The sequence below is a fragment of the Aedes albopictus genome, chromosome 2 (assembly GCF_035046485.1).
Source record: "Aedes albopictus strain Foshan chromosome 2, AalbF5, whole genome shotgun sequence".
NCBI lineage: Eukaryota > Metazoa > Arthropoda > Insecta > Diptera > Culicidae > Aedes > Aedes albopictus.
This window is the reverse complement of record NC_085137.1, coordinates 484482584-484500838: the sequence shown is the minus strand read 5'-3', so window position 1 is coordinate 484500838 and position 18255 is coordinate 484482584. Positions and strand designations below refer to the sequence as shown.

At 39.6% G+C, this 18255-nt stretch overlaps 2 protein-coding genes across 2 annotated transcripts in view; one reads left to right on the top strand and one right to left on the bottom strand.

Moving 5' to 3' along the window:
* LOC109399288 (uncharacterized) overlaps positions 1-18255 on the bottom strand; it is a 691732-nt gene that overhangs the window by 340095 nt on the left and 333382 nt on the right. The window lies entirely within an intron of this gene.
* Positions 11728-17045, top strand: LOC134286958 (uncharacterized). The gene is made up of 2 exons (XM_062848669.1): positions 11728-13066; positions 13129-17045. Exons 1-2 carry the CDS (start codon positions 11728-11730, stop codon positions 17043-17045), a joined length of 5256 nt encoding a protein of 1751 aa, XP_062704653.1.

Sequence of the window (18255 nt, the reverse complement as noted above, 5' to 3'; positions counted from 1 at the left end):
ATTAAAAATGTACCCATAGAAAATTGAATATTGCTCCATAGAAAAAATAAATTGCACCATAAAAAAATGAAATTGCACCATAGAAAATAGACAAATGCTCCATAAGTATTATCAAACTGCACCACATAAAAAAGAATTTGCTTCATAAAAAAATGAAAATTCTCCATGACTTTAAAAATTTGCACCCCTAAAACAGTGCAATGTAAAGCAATTAGCCCTGTCGAATTAAATTATGCTATCTATGGAGGATTTTCAATTTTTCATGGAGCAATTCATATTTTCTATGGTGCAGTTTGATAGTACTTATGGAGAATTTATCTATTTTCTATGGTGCAATTTAAATTTTTCATGGTGCAATTTCGTTTTTCTACGGAGCAATATTCAATTTTCTATTTTTATTTTTTTATGGAGCATTTGCATTTTATTATGGAGCATTTCAGAATTACTTATTGGTGCAAAATTTCACTTTTAATGAGAAAATTTTATGTTTTACCGGTATATTTTTTATAAAGTATGGAACGTTTTCAATTATTTATGGGTAACATTGCACATTTTCATGGAACATATGTTCATTCTTTATGGAGCGCTTTTTCTATGGAGCATTTCTATTTATTTAAGGGTGCAATAAATAGGCTGCCAATCATAACATCCCTTAAACGCTGAGAGAGTTATTCTAAAACGCTTGAAATCCGTAGAAACGTCCTAGACCCTTGTGGAACTCCCTACCCAAGTAACAATTATACTTTTGTGGCAATCCTGAAGTAATTTCTAAGATAGAATCATAAAACTTAGCAATAAAGCTCTTTGTTCTGCAAATCTGAGATAAAATAGGTATAAAACATCCATAAGACTAATCTGGCCCACTCTTCAGGAGATCTTCAAAGCCGCTTTTGAAGACTGCTTTGAAACTAGTTGTATTTATGTACATGCGCTGATGATTGATTATAAGAACTTCATGAAACTTTAACAAGAATATCTTGAGGCATGCTGATCTTTTAGCTGTCTTTCTCAAAAGTGTCAACAGTGCATAATAAATGAAATCTTTTACTTAAGCATTATGCAGATGCAAACAAGTTTTGTTTCATGGATGAAATATTAATTGAACTGCGAATTAATTTTCATCAAATTGAAATGGCTAAAACATTTATATTGCCTGACAGATCATTGATGACAGGGAATCGAAATTTTCCGTGCCATACCCACTTTTTCGTTGATATGCCACCCAAAACATACGAAAATTACAAAGCGCCTCAAAAATAATATCAATCATTAATATACGAAGACATAAATTTCCTTTAAAAACAAAAGGCTACGCCACTTTTTCAATTCTTTCTAAGCATGGCTGCCGTTCCAAGCGAACAAAACTCATGCAGCCGCCATCAATTGTTATTACCTTTAATCCAAACCCCCTCAAAACAATGATGGAACCAAGGCACCTTGCATGAACGCTACAGCCTTTATTGAAGATTGTTTTTACTAGTTATGATCTTAACCTTCCGTAACTCGCGCGGTTGACTACCTGCGTCAGCACCACGCTAATGCTGAGTACAAAAAGCGAGATTTTTTCAACGTGTTGTACAAAATACAACAGCGCGATCGTTCGAGGGTTAAGGCAGATTTGTTCGTCTTAAATGAAACTTATTCGTTTTATACAAGAGTAACAGCCTTTGACAATTGTTTGTTTACGTTTTCGATGCAAGAAAGTTGTCTCTGTACATTTCGCGGTGTTTCGCGTCAAGATGTGCCAATTCTATTTTGTTTCCCTGTATTTTTGCATTAATAATGAAGTGCAACTTACTACAATTACACTATTTGGCATGAGCTTGAGCAGAGTCACAGAAAGTACCCATTTCATTTTCGATTCGCATAGCTATGACCTGTGTGAGAAACTGGTTGAAGGCAGGACGACAGCAGCCAGCTACTCGCATTTTTGATTGGCCGTAAAATCATTATTTCGTTGACATGATTACTTTTTAGCACAAGAATGGCTAAATTATCAGTGAGCAAACATGTTTATGTGTTTATATTTGCATGAGAACGCGGTTTTTCAACCAATTTGTTACATTCATTATTTGGATTGAAACATAGTTCGTTGTCTTATCATTATTTCGCATAGTTCTTGTTCCAGAGTAATGGCTCTAGCTCAAGAATAGAAGGCTTCAAGAAGTTTTTAAAGGAGGATTAGTCAGATGAAATGCACTTCAATAAACGAAGCATAAACTTTTAATAAAATATGTTGATGTTATGTGTTGAAAATAACTTCAAATACGCCTTAAAACTTATTATAAGATTTAATGCTCTTGTAAATTCAGTTGTTTTATGCGCGAATTTCAAAACTAACTTGAAGACAACTTAAAAACCGCAAACGAACGAAGATTGTTTTCTCTTGATAAAAACAACTATAAATGTTCCATGAATTGGTCATGCTGTGATAAAGCTTCCATAAAAATAATCAAATCTAAAAGGAATTGAAATTGTTACTTGGGTAAGATCTCCTGTAACACTCCCAGAACACCCTGTAATCCTCAGAACAACATTGAAACGCTTTGAAACCTAGAACTCCCCTAAAACTGATTGAATGCCACAGAAATAACCAAGAACGCCCCTGAAACGTCCTTATACACTCCTAAAACGAATCTATGACAAAAGGTTGAAAGACATAAGGTCGAAGGACAAAAGGTGGAAAGACAAAAGGTCGAAGGGACAAAAGGTCCAATGGACAAAAGGTCGAATGGAGAAAAGAACGAATAGGGCAAAAGGTTAGATAGACTAAAGACAAATAGGAAGACATGAAAAGGTGATCAGAATTTGACAGAAAAACGGCATTAAATTCTATAAAAAAGTAGAACCAGTGATACCAACATTATTTAGCACTCAATAGGAAGTTACAGCTCGTTGAAAATTTTCTAGCACATAATTAAAATTTTCATGCAAATTTGCAACTAGTGCCACCTAGTGGTAGAAACTCAAATAAAACAATAATTTAAATCAACCCCATTGATCTACCACACAACTTTGCGAAGGCGTCAGATATTCAAATAATCAGGATCCTGAGATATGTAAAATTTGAAATTTGTTTGCACTCTAGCGCCGCCTAGCGGAGAAATTTCGAATCATACGTAGCATCATCTGTAAGTCCTTCACCAACCAAACAATTTTGCCGAAGACAACAAAGCTCCATGTCCTGAGATATATGGGATTGACATTTCGTTACAGTCACATCTGTTTGTCTGTAATTTATGTGATGTCAAAAAACAAACAGACGTAACACTGACAAAATTTTTCTCCCATATATTTAGAGAGTTGGTGTCTTCGGCAAAGTTATTCGCCTGCCCAAGAATTTTTCGATGATGAACAGTATGATTCAAAATTCTACCGCTAGGCGGCGCTAGAGTGATAACAAATTTTAAATATTACATATCTCAGGATCCTGATTATTTATAAATATTGTGTCTTCGGCAAAGTTGTTCAGGAGATCAGTTGAATTATTATTTGGTTATAATTTCTGTCTTATGGTGGCGCTAGTAGCAAATTTGCAAAAACATAGACATTTTAATTATTAGCTAGACAATTTTAAACAAGCTGTAACTTCTTATTAAGTGCATCAAAAAATATCAAACTTTGACTGCAAGTTTCCCAACTAGTTAGCTATAACTGGTACAAATTTGGGCTTGATTAATTAACTCTACGTGAGGTTGAAGTGTTTCTAGTAAAATACTCCTTCTTTCACTGCAGTTCATTAAATTGCTATATCTTACGGTTAAGTTAACCAAATTTAATGAAATTTTGAAAATGTATGACTTAAACATTGATCTTTGATTATCATTAGACTTGACTCAAATATGTCTGAAGGGAGAAAAGTTACAGTTTGTTGAATACATTTTTAGAAATTCAAATCATTTGCAACCTATTGCTAATTTGTAACTAGCGCCGCCTAGAGATGAAATTTTGCATTAATTGGTAAAAAAAAACTGTAATCCCTTTACTTATCAAACAGTTTTGTCGAAGAAATAATCTTTCTAAGTAACTCACTCAAATTTTCGGTAATACCAATCCGTGTGGTCAATTATAAATTTCAAATAACTCAACGTACATATGTACAGATGGGTAAATTATTGGTTAAATTGCGATCCTTATTAAGGGTCGTGAGTTCAAATCTCACCTGAGCTGTGGATTTTTTTCTCAATTTAACCAATAATTTACCCATCTGTACATATGTACGTTGAGTTATTTGAAATTTTTAAGTAACCAGCGTCCTGAGATATTTAAAAACTAAAATTTACAGGCTCGCTAACGCCACCTATTAGTGGAATTTCGAATCAAACGGCTCATTAACTGTTAGTCCTTGAGCAATGAGCAGCGTAACTGTATTGCCGAACACACCAATACTCTAAGTATTCAAAACCCTGTGATATATGGGTGAGAAATTGTGTCAGTTTTATGTCTGTATGTCTCTGATATTTTAAGATGTGATGTCTCTTGGCTTTTTTTTTGGGATGCACTGGTATGCGTATGGTTCATCAAAATATTTGAACAGTCCCCTGTAAACACTCTGCGTGTTCACTGAGTGGTGTTTTCTTTTTTTGAGTGCGTGCAGAAACTGTGCACTGGGATTATGACTTGCTGGCTCTCACTGCTCTCACGCAGGAGTCTAGTCACCCGCACACAAACACTGCATGAGACCAATTTTATGTTTTTAATTGTGCGTTTTCCTCTCTTTCTTAGAATCTCGTGCGATATGAGATATACAAATTGCATGCTCACTGACGCCACCAATGAGCAAAATTCAGAGTAAAAAGTCTCATCATGTATAAGTTCTTGCAACTTATTTGCAGAATTTTATTTTTTTTTCTAAATAATCTGAATCCTGATGTATCTGTCATCTAGTGGCAGAGGTTCGATTCAAGCGATCCATTATCTGCAAATTATTGACCTCTTTGCTAAAGATAGTAGAGTAGAACAAAAAAAAAGTTTAGTTTCGAAGCGCTTCCTATTTATGCGGCAAAATTACCAACTAACTCAGGTAAAATAAGTACAAGTCGTCTTGAGAGACAAACTCGAAAAAAAATGCACTCGCAAAACGCTAGAGGTTTTTTTTTTCTTGATAGATCGCGCTCGAGTTTCAGTGTGCAGTGATGCCAGATTTACAGATTATTCTGTAGCATACAGATTTTTGAAGATCGATACAGGCAAAATACAGAGTACAGAAAAAAAAATCAGGTTTCAAAAATAGTTTACCGTTTTTTTCGCACATACCATTTTTCTTATATATTCCCCGAAAATTGAAAAATAATAAGTAATTATTATTCAGAGTTTGTTTTGATTATTTCTATATTTTTCGATTCAGCCTCAATTTTAAACCAACAAGAACCTAAACTTAAAGGCTGAAAGTGAGCAACAAAAAGTCAGCAAAGTGAGTCATTTTTAATACTCTTGAAATTACCATTCCGAATCAAAGTATTGGAAACTCTACAAATAAGGTATCCAAACAAATCAAACACACTTTTTTCTTCGAATTATTTATTTATTTTATTTATTTAAAATCGAACAACACCCGGAAAAGAATAGCTAAAAGGGCCATTAGACTGTTTGCCATAATGACAAATATTTGTCATTGTAGTCCGACATTCATCCGCGAGGTTGCCATGATTTACGTTGTGTTGGTCATGTGTTGGACTTGTTTGGCCAAATATTTGTCACGTCTAATGGGACCTTAATACATTAATTGGTCGTTACCAACCAGACTTCATTTATTTTTTTTATTTAAGATTATAATATAGTGGTTCATATACAGTCGAACCTCCATGAGTCGATGTTCCTTGACTCGATATCGACTCATGGAGGTAAATTTTTCCATACTGAAAAATAATTTCTGGGTTACTATGATGGTCCCCAAAAAAGTTTCTCAAAGGATTTTTGTTCCACTACTCGATATTTCCTTGAGTCGATGGTCCCTTCAATATCGACTCATGGAGGTTTTACTGTATGTTCGAATGTAGATGAAAATATAGCAGTTTATTTGTATCTGCCAATACATAAAGTTTGAGTATAAGTAAAAAAATGAGTGCCAAAAATATAAAAATGGTAAAGAAAATAATTTTAAAAAAATATACCTACTTCAAGTGTATAACTATATTATATAATTAAAAAATTCGATTACGTAGTTCTTGGGCATATTCAAATGTCTATTGTCCTATCCTCAATATATTTTGTCTGTTTTACAAACACTACAAACTATCGCTACGCTATTTTGAAAAACATAAAACAATCAGCAAATGCAGGTTATGATACTTCAAAACAGCATATAAGTTTATCAAAAAAAAAATTTTTTTTAATTTTAACCTAATTTCTTCACAGGTTCTTAGGAGATGAAGATTTTTTTAAAGTTCTGGTGAATCTCAATTTTTAACTGAATAATAAAATCTGAATGACTTTTTATAATAACATGTGATATAATTTGATTTCAATTTTGATTGTTTTAATCTTACCTTGTTATAAGCTTGTTAAAATTGTATCAAAATTTGTTATAATTGTGATATTAGTAGGCCAATAATTGTTATATTTTTTGTTATTTTAACACCTAATTGGCTAATTTTAGAACATATTCTGTTTTGGAATGATCTTTGAAATAATAACTCAACCGATTGGGTAGAATTTTGTTATTCGTTTATGATTGGGCATGTTTGACATGTTCAAAATTTTAATGGATTGCTCAGTTATTAAAAAGGAAGAAAACTATTAAATATGCATTCGCCATAACTGAATCATTTTGGTAATATGGGTCGCAAAAGTGTCCTCTTATGTGATCCACATTCTTGGAGGTCATCAGCGTAATCAATCTTCACTGCAAATCCTTCAAAAGACAGCAATTAATAATGAAACGGAGGAAACCGATCGAAAACTGACCACTGGATCTGCTTGAAAATTCAATAAATAACTAAATCGTTGCGATCCAGCGAGGTAAAGTGATAGTTCCTGGCTATCAGTGGCATTAGCAGCAAAAGATAGACAACAGACATCTCCGCATCGTTTGACAACACTCTGTCCTAATGTGCCCTGGAAGTTTGCAAAGATAAAGCGGATCCATTAACGTGAACCACACTGCCCTCAGTTTGCATCAATGCACAGCGAAAAGCTGTGACGATGGGACGATGTCACCAAACTGGCATTCAGAATGACTTCGTTGTGCGCTAATTTTTGAAGAAACATGTATGAAATGCTCTTTGCAGCGTTACTCCATCCCAAGGATGCCAGATGTTGTTTTGAAAAATCTGGTCCGCATTTTTCAAAAATCTCATGCCAAATTTGGATTAAAAATCTACATCCCATACATAAATAAAAAAGCCCCTGCTCAAAAATCTGTACTTCGTATAAAACGAAATCTGTACGAATGCTCGTAAATCTGAATAGTATGATAAATATGCATATATGGCATCCCTGCTCCAGCCGCACAGCGTTTGGGATTTTATTATTATTAAACAGAGTATTACATTATGCTCCTTTCTCTTCTTTATGTAAAATCCCATCCAAAAATAACTGCTTTTTAGTTGGGTTCGCATAATTGATTTGTTTCAATATTTTTGTTTTTTTTTTTATTTTTTGTATATGTTTACTCAAAAAACGATTTTTGAAAGAAAAGGCTCGGAGGATCAAGTCGCATATGGGTAACTCTCGCTGAGACCGTCCCACTATTTACACCATGTCTTCAAAAATGTTTGAGGTGGCGATTTTCTGAAAGTCCTCACCAAAAAAGTAAGGAAAATGCATTTGGTTAATCAAATTGGTGGACCCCCCGTTAGTTAGAGCCACAAGCATTTTGGTGAACCCCTCGATTTTGGTCAATTGCTGGCTCATTTAAACCGTTATAACTCGAAAGTTTCGCCAGAAATTACTTAAAAACTATAGGTTGTTGGAAAGAGAAAAGATAGAGGTACTCTTTGCAGTTATAAAAAATTTGGTCGGCCATATTGATTTCGGCCGCCATCTTGAATTTATCTACCAAAACCTTTTTTTTACCATGTTGGCAACCACCGATTTTCAAATTTCTTGCGTCAATCGAAAGCTGAGACATTTTTACACAACAAAGCGAAAATTTAGAGATGTATCTTTTTCCTATCAAAAGTTATCTGCACTTTTGTAAATCATGACACGTTTTCTCCATACATTTCCATGCGCACCGGCAATGACACGCAACAGCATCAAAGTTGGCGCCTGCTTGTATACACAAACGCACCTGCAGCAAAAGTGGCATGATTCACAAAAGTGCTGATAACTTTTGATAGGAAAAAGATACATCTCTAAATTTTTGATATGTTGTGTAAAAATGTCCCCGCTTTCGATTGACGCAAAAATTTTGAAAATCGGTGGTTGCCAACATGGTGAAAAAACAGTTTTGGTATAAAAATCCAAGATGGCAGCCAAAATCAATATGGCCGACCCAACTTTTTATAACTGTAAATAGTAGCCCTACCTTCTCTCTTTTCAACAACCTATAGTTTTTAGGTGGTTTCTGGCGAAACTTTCGAGTTATAACGGTTTAAATGAACCAACAATTGACAAAAATCGAGGGGTCCGCCAAAATGCTTGTGGCTCTAACTAACGGGGGGTCCACCAATTTGATTAACCAAATGCATTTTCCTTACTTTTTTGGGGAGGACTTTCAGAAAATCGCCACCTTAAACATTTTTGAAGACATGGTGTAAATAGTGGGACGGTCTCAGCGAGAGTTACCCATATACCAATCGACTCAGTTCGATGATTTCAGATGATGTCTGTATGTGTGTATGTATGTATGTATGTATGTATGTATGTCTGTGCGCAAAATAAGTTCACTCACTTTTAAGGCACTTCCCATTAGACGATTTTTCGGATTTAAGCTTGAATCGAACCGGAATTTTACCGCATTGTTTGCTATCAAAAATGGTCCAGATCGGTCAAGGCGTTCCGGAGTTATGGCCATTTCAGTGATCCGGACAAGCACCGGTAGGACTGGCCGTATATAAAACTGAACCGAGCCCCATCATGAGACACATCAAATTGCGGTGATTTTTGAAACCTCAAGCATGGTTGACGAATTTTGTGCAGAAATCAACACTGGAGATCACAAATTCCGCGATGTCGGCACGAAATTCAAAATGGCAGCCTAATATTCATGATGGCGGCTGTTTAATAGTGTTTTAGGCTCTTGAACAATGCAATATGGGTATGTTTGGTATGGGAAAGATGTCTGGAGTTCAAAAATGGAAAGATGTCTGGAGTTTCAAAAATATCCAAGATGGCGGTCTAAACTCCAAGAAGTGGATCCAAATTCAAGATGGCGGCTGTTGAATGGTGTTTAGGCTCTAAAACTATGCAACTAATATGGGTATATTTAGTATTGAGAAGATGTCTGGAGTCCAGAAATGACGAACAGAATATCCAAGACGGCTGCTTCAAATTCAAGATGGCGGCTTTTTAATGGTATTTCGAGCCATGCAATATGGGCATATTTGGTATGGGGAAGATGTCCAAGGTTCAAAAATGACGACCAGAGTTTTCAAGATGGTGGCCCACAATCCAACATTGCGGCCTAAAATTCCAAATGACGGCTGTATAATGGAGTTTTAAACCATACAATATGGGTAAGTAAAGAAGTTTGGATTCCAAAAATGACGACCAGAATATTTTTTTAATCCAAAATAGCGGCAAAAAATACAAGACAGCGCCTTTTTTAAGTTTAAGGCTCAAATATCAAAAGCCAGTTAAGCGAATCATTTCTGGTGCCATGAAATGGATTTTTGTCAAACGTAGGTGTTCCATTACAGAATGCTAATCTAAAAACTTAATTATAAGCTAAACATAAAACACAAATCTACAACTAAACTGTTATACACAATTGCTACTAAATTAGACATCCCCACAAATTGTACAACACATACACTATCAGCACAAATTGATAACACGAACGAAACACGATAACGTTATGTACAGTACGATAGCTTGACCACAAACATTACCGGCCAGTCAGTTAGCCTTCGCATATCGAGTAATAAACATCGGAACAACTGCGCGCGCGAGTTTTCTAAACCTAAAAATAAAGTGTATTTACATCCATAGTAGAAAACTAGTAATCAATAAAGGTCTTAGTTTTTTATCCTATTTTGGAGTGTCATTTGTGGTGAAATACAAGGAATTCGGGAAAGGAAGGACAAGGACGCTTCAAAGGACCGGAATTGGATTGGGAACTACCCCAGGATAGTTGGAAGGAAGGAACGGGAAAAGAAAGCTCGCTCGCAAGGAATCACATCACTGCCCAACGTAAAAATTCTAAGGTAATCGCTCAACCCACGAACCAACCGAACATTGTGGTGCCGTGACCAGGATTCGTGGTTGAGTCAGGGCCATTATATTGCCGGTCATTGTTCGGAAATTGGCGGTTCTGGAGAGAATAGTCCGTCATTTTTGCTGTCAGTTGGATATCGCTGCGCATCGCCATAGTTGAGCTGGAAATATTTCAAATCACCAAACTGCACACGAGAAAAGGGCAACCATCCAAGCTTGCCTCAGTGACGTCATCTCGGAGAGATAACTGATGAATATTTATCAGTAGTCACCCCTGTAGCCGATATTGAACAAAATTACAAGGCCTTAGATCTTAAGGCCACAGGTGAGTGGCATTCCAAACAGTTCATCCTACATTTCGGTGCTACTAGGATCTCCTTGTTTCTTTTGTGCATTATACGGGATTTACGATACGGACGACGTGAGGCGAGGACTATTGGCACTCTGGGTCTGGATTCGAAGACGCGAGCATCAACTGATCAGCAATAGTGGAATCTGAACACCAATAAGTCGAACCAAACACCTTTGGCGAGATCAAAATTATACAAGGTCTATTGTTGACAGACCTCAGGTGAGTGTCTGTCCACTAATTTTCATCTGCCTTTAAGATATTACGCGCCTTTCCCGTTTCTCTCTCTATGCACTGCGGTACATTCGTGGAACGGCTGTTGAGGAGTAGCCAATCTACAACACAGTGTTTTGTGGCTGCAATACACAGTGGTTCAGGAAGGCGTAGCTAATCACCAGCGAAGGCTAACAACAACAAGATACAACAACAACAACCCCAGTGCGATTACACTGCTGGAATTCTGGTGAGCTGCTTCATCCCATCCGTTGAGCAGAATCGGTGATTTTTTGATACAAGGCCTAAACACGGTAGGCCACAGGTGAGTGGCCTTCCAATCAATTCTTAATTTTCTACTGGTACGCTTATATGTGTAATTCCTTTCCGACTTCTGCTGAGGATTGCATATCGGTAGTGAGCAACAACATTCCATTGGTAGTGGCCTTGCAACTACAAGGCGATTCTATAGGCGGCAAAGGTTACGATCTGACGAATGAAATTGGGTGATTTGATCTTGATACGAGGCCTATAACCGACAGGCCACAGGTGAGTGGCCTTCCATCCGATTTCTAACATTTACTGGTGCGCTTATGTGGTCATTTCCTTTCTGATTTTTGACTGCATACATACTACGAAACGGTTGTCGTCCACGCACGTTGAGCTCGAATCTCCGGAACCAGAAGCTGCTTATTTAATATATACAAGGCCTTTTTTGGACAGGCCTCAGGTGAGTACCTGTCCAAATTTTCATACTGTGGTTGGCGGTACTTCCTGGTTCCGTGTGGTTTCTTTCTTTCTCGGGTTACGGAGTCTCAACGTGTTGATTGGTTCAGGTATTAGGCATGGCGGAAAGGGCAATCAAAAAAAAAATTAAAAAGCGGGAGCGTATGTTCGCAACGCTAAAACGGCATCAACAGTTTCTGGATAGCTACAACCATGAAACTCAATGTGAGCAAGTGCAAAGTCGGCTGGACAAATTGGATGGCAAATTGGCTCAATTCGAGCAACTACAGGAGGAAATAGCTGAGCTGGACGAAAATGAGCAATTTGAGGAAGAGAGCAACAAGGTTGCTGAGCGGTTTGAAAGTCAATATTATGCAATCCGTGGAGCTTTAGTAATGAAGATTGCTCCACCAGTTGTCACCCCTACTCCGTTGGACAACAGCGTAATGAGGAACACGGCCACAGCTGGTTTTCATTCGGGTGTTCAGATATCTTTACCAGATTTTGAGGGAGACTATCGAACCTGGCTATCCTTTAAATCGACTTACGAATCTTTAATTCATGAGTCGATGGAACTAAGTGACGTTCAAAAGTTCCACTACTTGAAATCGGCACTTAAGGGAGAGGCAGCAAAACTGATCGAGTCGTTAACGATTACCGGTGGAAACTACGTGATTGCTTGGGAAACGATCACAAAACGATATTCCAATGAATATCTATTGAAAAAACGACATCTGCAAGCATTGATGGAGTATCCGAAAATCCAGAGGGAGACGGCGGCTGCAATTCATGGTTTGGTCGACGAGTTCGAACAGCGGTTAAAAATTCTTAAGCAACTAGGAGAAAGAACGGACAACTGGGGAGCGCTGATAGTGCACTGGATGTGTTCGAAACTCAACGATCATTGCTTGCAACTCTGGGAGGATCACGCTGCATCGCTGGATGAACCCAGCTTCACAGATTTGATGAAGTTTCTGGAGAAAAGGACACGAGTATTGGAAGCTGTATCTTCGAACGTCATGGAATCAAGCAAACCGACTCAGAAAGCTACCACAAGGGTGTCGAAGCAAATGGTCCACGCTGCAACTGGAAACGAATGGGAGCGACCTACTTCGTCGGCGACGTGTCCGTGCTGTGGGGAGAATCACTATATGGCAAGGTGTGCTGAATTCTTCAAGATGAATTTGCAGGAGAAATTGGAGTTGGTGAACAACAAGCGTCTCTGCAGCAATTGTTTCCGGGCAGGTCACTGGGTACGAGAATGCAAGTCAACGTTCAACTGCCGTACGTGTGGAAGGAAACACCATTCGTTGATTCATCCTGGCTTTCCTCCCGGTAATGCTTCGAATGATGACAAGCCTGGTGGATCACAAACAAGGGTAACCGATGCTCGGGGCACATCAACAAATGTTGTGACTAATGGATCCGACGCTGAAGAGTGCGACGTGGCACAAGAAGGTACTGTTGGATCTTATAAAGTAGGAACAAAAGGGAACTTGGCGTTTTGCTGTCGACTGTAGTCTTAGCGATTCGGGATCAAAATGGTAACAAGCAGTTGGCGAGGGCGTTATTGGATAATGGGTCTGAAGCGAATATTATGACTGAGCGAATGTGTCAAATTCTCAAGTTAAAGCGACGTTCTGTGAATGTTCCAGTTTGCGGAGTTGGTGAATCTGAAACAAGAGCTAGGCATGCGGTTAGTACTATCATCAGTTCCAGGGTAACAGATTTTGCGGTGGAAGTGAACTTCTTAGTTTTACAACGTGTCACCTCGGATCTACCAGCCGCAACAGTATCAGCATCACACTGGAAATTTCCCGAGGACATACGTTTGGCAGATCCAAATTTCAACAACAGCGACCGAATCGATTTACTCATTGGGGCGGAACATTTCTATCAATTCTTGTACGAGCGCGAAATGAAGCGAATCTCCTTGGGCGCTGGTCTTCCCATCTTGATAGAAACAGTGTTTGGTTGGGTCGTCACGGGAAAATATTCTGCAGCGAGCAATCAACCGATCAACTGCTGTGTAGCGACGTCACCGGAAAATCTGGAAGCAGCGCTAGAGAGATTTTGGCAAGTGGAAAACAATGACGATCAACCCCTGTGGTCTAAGGAGGAACAAGATTGCGAAACACACTTCTTGGAAACCCACAGTCGCTTGGAAGATGGAAGATACATCGTAGTTCTACCAAAGCACATCAACTTCGATAGAATGATAGGAGAATCGCGATCAACGACTTTGGACAGATTTTTGAAGTTAGAAAAACGATTGGAGCGTAACTCGGAGATGAAAGAGCAGTATCATGCATTCATGCAGGAGTATTTGGACCTCGGCCACATGAGGAAAGTAGACGACTCTCAAATATGTGAAAACACTCGTGATTCAGCAAAGCGAAAAACGTTCTACTTACCGCATCATGCAGTGTTAAAAGAGTCAAGTACGACTACTAAAGTGCGCGTTGTATTCGATGGATCAGCTCGTACGGATAGCGGGTATTCTCTTAATGATGCGTTGTTGAAGGGACCAATAATCCAGGATGAACTGTTAACACTCCTCCTGCGTTTCCGTAAACACCATATCGCCTTAGTAGGAGACGTAGAAAAGATGTACAGACAGATTCGGCTACACCCAGATGACACTTCCCTTCAACGGATCTTCTGGAGATTCTCAACTGACCATCCTATCAGCGAATACGAGCTGCTAACAGTCACTTATGGATTGACGCCTTCATCTTTCCTGTCTATTCGTGCCTTGCATCAGCTGGCGGCCGACGAGGGGGCTGAATTACCTGCTGCTAGTGCATCGTTGGTCCACGATTTTTATGTTGACGATTACATTGGTGGTGCTTCTAGTCTAGCAGAAGCTATCGAACTTCGGCAAGACCTAACGAGCTTGATGTCGAAAGGTGGTTTTGTTCTAAGAAAGTGGTGCTCAAATCACCCAGAAGTACTGGTGGACGTTCCACCAGATCAGCTAGGCACCAATCTTTCGATCACATTTCAACTCAATCCAGGAGAGGAGATAAAAACGTTAGGAATCTCTTGGGAACCCAGCTCTGATAAATTTCGGTTCAACGTTGATATCGAAGACAACGGAGCAGAGACAGTTTGGACTCGAAGGCGCATTCTTTCCTGTATTGCAAAACTCTTTGATCCCTTAGGATTGATATCGCCAGTAGTTGTGTACGCGAAAATCATCATGCAGCAGCTGGCTTTGTTGCAGACTAGTTGGGATGATCCGGTACCTGTTCAACTCGAGGAGAAATGGACAGATTTCTACAAACAGTTAAACAAACTAGGGGAGCTTCGGATCAATCGATTTGCCTTCATTCCACAATGGGTTGATGTACAAATACATTGTTTTGCTGATGCTTCAGAGTTGGCCTATGGAGCATGTTTGTATGTACGGACCACAGATCAAGATGGAAATACTAACGTGGAAATGCTGTCGTCGCGGTCTCGAGTAGCTCCATTGAAAAGATTGACCCTCCCACGCTTGGAGTTATGTGCTGCGAAGGAAGCCGCCAGTCTACATTCGAAGGTCATCAAGGCACTAGATTTGGGTCAAATCCGCTCTACCTTTTGGTCTGACTCCACGATTGTGCTGCATTGGCTAGAGGCCCCTCCCAATACTTGGAAAACCTTCGTGGCCAACCGAGTTTCTTCCATTCAAAGTCTATCGCAAGGTCATCGTTGGCAACACATCGCTGGAAAGGAAAACCCGGCAGACTTAGTCTCTCGCGGAATGACTGTAAACGACTTTCTCCAGAGCCAAATATGGAAAAATGGTCCCCCCTGGTTACGAGGTCCAGAAGTCAATTGGCCGTCCGAAGCAAAGGAGACTGACTTCTCCGAGGAAGAATTAGAAACAAGGAAGATTGTATCTCACATCGTTCAAGCTCCCTTCGAACCCCATGCATTGTTTTCGTTGCGCTCATCCTTGGAACCACTGTTACGTATCGTCGCATTTTGTCTACGATTTTGCCGTAATTGCCGTAGTCCCAAACAACGGAATCGTTCAACATGTCTTACCGTCGAAGAGATTTCCTCAGCGAAACTAGGACTGGTGAAACTAGCTCAAGCTGAATGTTTCGCCTTGGATATTGGACATTTGGAGAAGCATTTGAATGTCAGCCGCAAGTCATCACTCAGGCGTTTGTGTCCGTTCTTAGACAAGGATGGCATCGTTAGGGTTGGAGGTCGACTACGCCATTCAGATCAAGACTACGGAGCCAAACACCCTGCGATTCTCCCGAGTGCGCACCCTTTCACAAAACTGTTGGTCAGCTACTACCATCGTCAAACTATCCACGGCGGACGACAGTTGACACTCTCCACAATGAGGCAGGAATTCTGGCCAATCCACGGTAAGCGTGTAGTCGATGGAGTTCTTCGAAAATGTTTCCGCTGTTTTCGTGTCAACCCAACTCCCATTCAACAGCCGACTGGCCAACTCCCAAGCACGCGCGTTCGTCCAAGCAGACCGTTCTCTATAACAGGAGTTGACTATTGTGGTCCATTTTATCTGAAGCCACCTCACCGCCGTGCCGCTGCACCCAAGGCATATATTGCTGTATTTGTGTGCTTTGCAACAAAAGCTATGCACCAGGAAATCGTGAGCGATTTGTCAACAGCTGGATTTCTTGCCGCACTTCGTCGCTTCGTTGGGCACCATGGAATTCCACTCGAAATACATTCTGATAATGCCAAAAATTTCGCCGGTGCCAAAAACGAATTGATAGACCTGTACAACACCCTAAACGATAAGACCAGCAAAGAACGTATCAGCAACGAACTATCTCTCCAAGGCATTTCGTGGAAGTTTATCCCTCCTAGGGCCCCAAACTTTGGAGGACTTTGGGAAGCCGCAGTCCGTTCAGTGAAAACAGCACTCAAGAAGGAAATCGGAACTCGTCAGTTAAGCCATGAACATTTCTCCACCCTGCTTGTCCAAATAGCCGCAGCTCTGAACTCGAGACCTTTAGTCCCATTGTCCGATGACCCGTCGGATTTGAGTGCACTCACGCCGTCACATTTCTTGATTGGTGCCCCTATGAATGCCCTACCAGAGCGAGACCTACTCAATATCCCCGCAAGCCGCCTGAACCACCACCAGCAACAGCAGCAAATGTTCCAGCATTATTGGGAGCGTTGGAGTAAAGACTATCTCGCCGAACTACAAACCTCCAGCAAGAATCATGAGCCCATCCCAATACGCATCGGCAGTTTGGTTGTATTGCGCGAAGACAACATGCCACCGTTGTACTGGCCGTTAGCAAGAATTGTTGACATTCATCCCAGCACTGAAGGAGTCGTTCGTGTAGTGACCGTAAAAACAACGAGTGGAGTATATAAGCGACCTGTATGCCGAATTTGTCCACTACCATCAGATCGGGAGACCGTCATCGAGGAGGGATCCCCAGTTATCATATAAGAATTCGATGTTAGATATAAGACATTTTTTATTGATTGAACCAATTATTAATGTAAATCTATATAAGAAAAATGTTGAAACTAGTTCAAGGGGGCCGGTATGTTCCATTACAGAATGCTAATCTAAAAACTTAATTATAAGCTAAACATAAAACACAAATCTACAACTAAACTGTTATACACAATTGCTACTAAATTAGACATCCCCACAAATTGTACAACACATACACTATCAGAACAAATTGATAACACGAACGAAACACGATAACGTTATGTACAGTACGATAGCTTGACCACAAACATTACCGGCCAGTCAGTTAGCCTTCGCATATCGAGTAATAAACATCGGAACAACTGCGCGCGCGAGTTTTCTAAACCTAAAAATAAAGTGTATTTACATCCATAGTAGAAAACTAGTAATCAATAAAGGTCTTAGTTTTTTATCCTATTTTGGAGTGTCATTTGTGGTGAAATACAAGGAATTCGGGAAAGGAAGGACAAGGACGCTTCAAAGGACCGGAATTGGATTGGGAACTACCCCAGGATAGTTGGAAGGAAGGAACGGGAAAAGAAAGCTCGCTCGCAAGGAATCACATCACTGCCCAACGTAAAAATTCTAAGGTAATCGCTCAACCCACGAACCAACCGAACAGTAGGAGTGTGCGATATCATTATGTCACTTGAGTTTTGTTGAAAGGCCCGAGAAAGGCGCCGTCACCGCTAGTGGGTTAACTAGGGGTTTTTAATATCTTTATTAACGATATATTTTGCCCGGGGCTAGCTCGTTTTTGGGACCTACGGCTTTAGTCAAGAACTCACAGGTTGTGAATATGTTGGAAAAAGGATTCGATCCTAGGTTCTCGGCGAAAGAGTAACATGCTTTAATCATCACACCAGATACGCTCCGTTTTTTTTGTGATTATAAGACAAAGCATTACAGCTTTACACATATTTTTTTTCTCATTGGAAACTGCATTTGATCCAGGGTTCCCCAAAATACCACACAGTTACACGTGATCACATTGTCAGAAAAAAAAAAATCTTGCTCGGATGCACCGTCTTTTCTAGTGTTGACAGCGAACTGCCCGTAAATCATCCCCGCCGAGAATGATGTAATCTGCGCTAAATAAACATCGCAAACCTGAGCGAGCAACCGTTGACCCGTGCGGCTTCCGAGAATTGTCCGAAATCAACCTCTGCTGCCAGCCAGC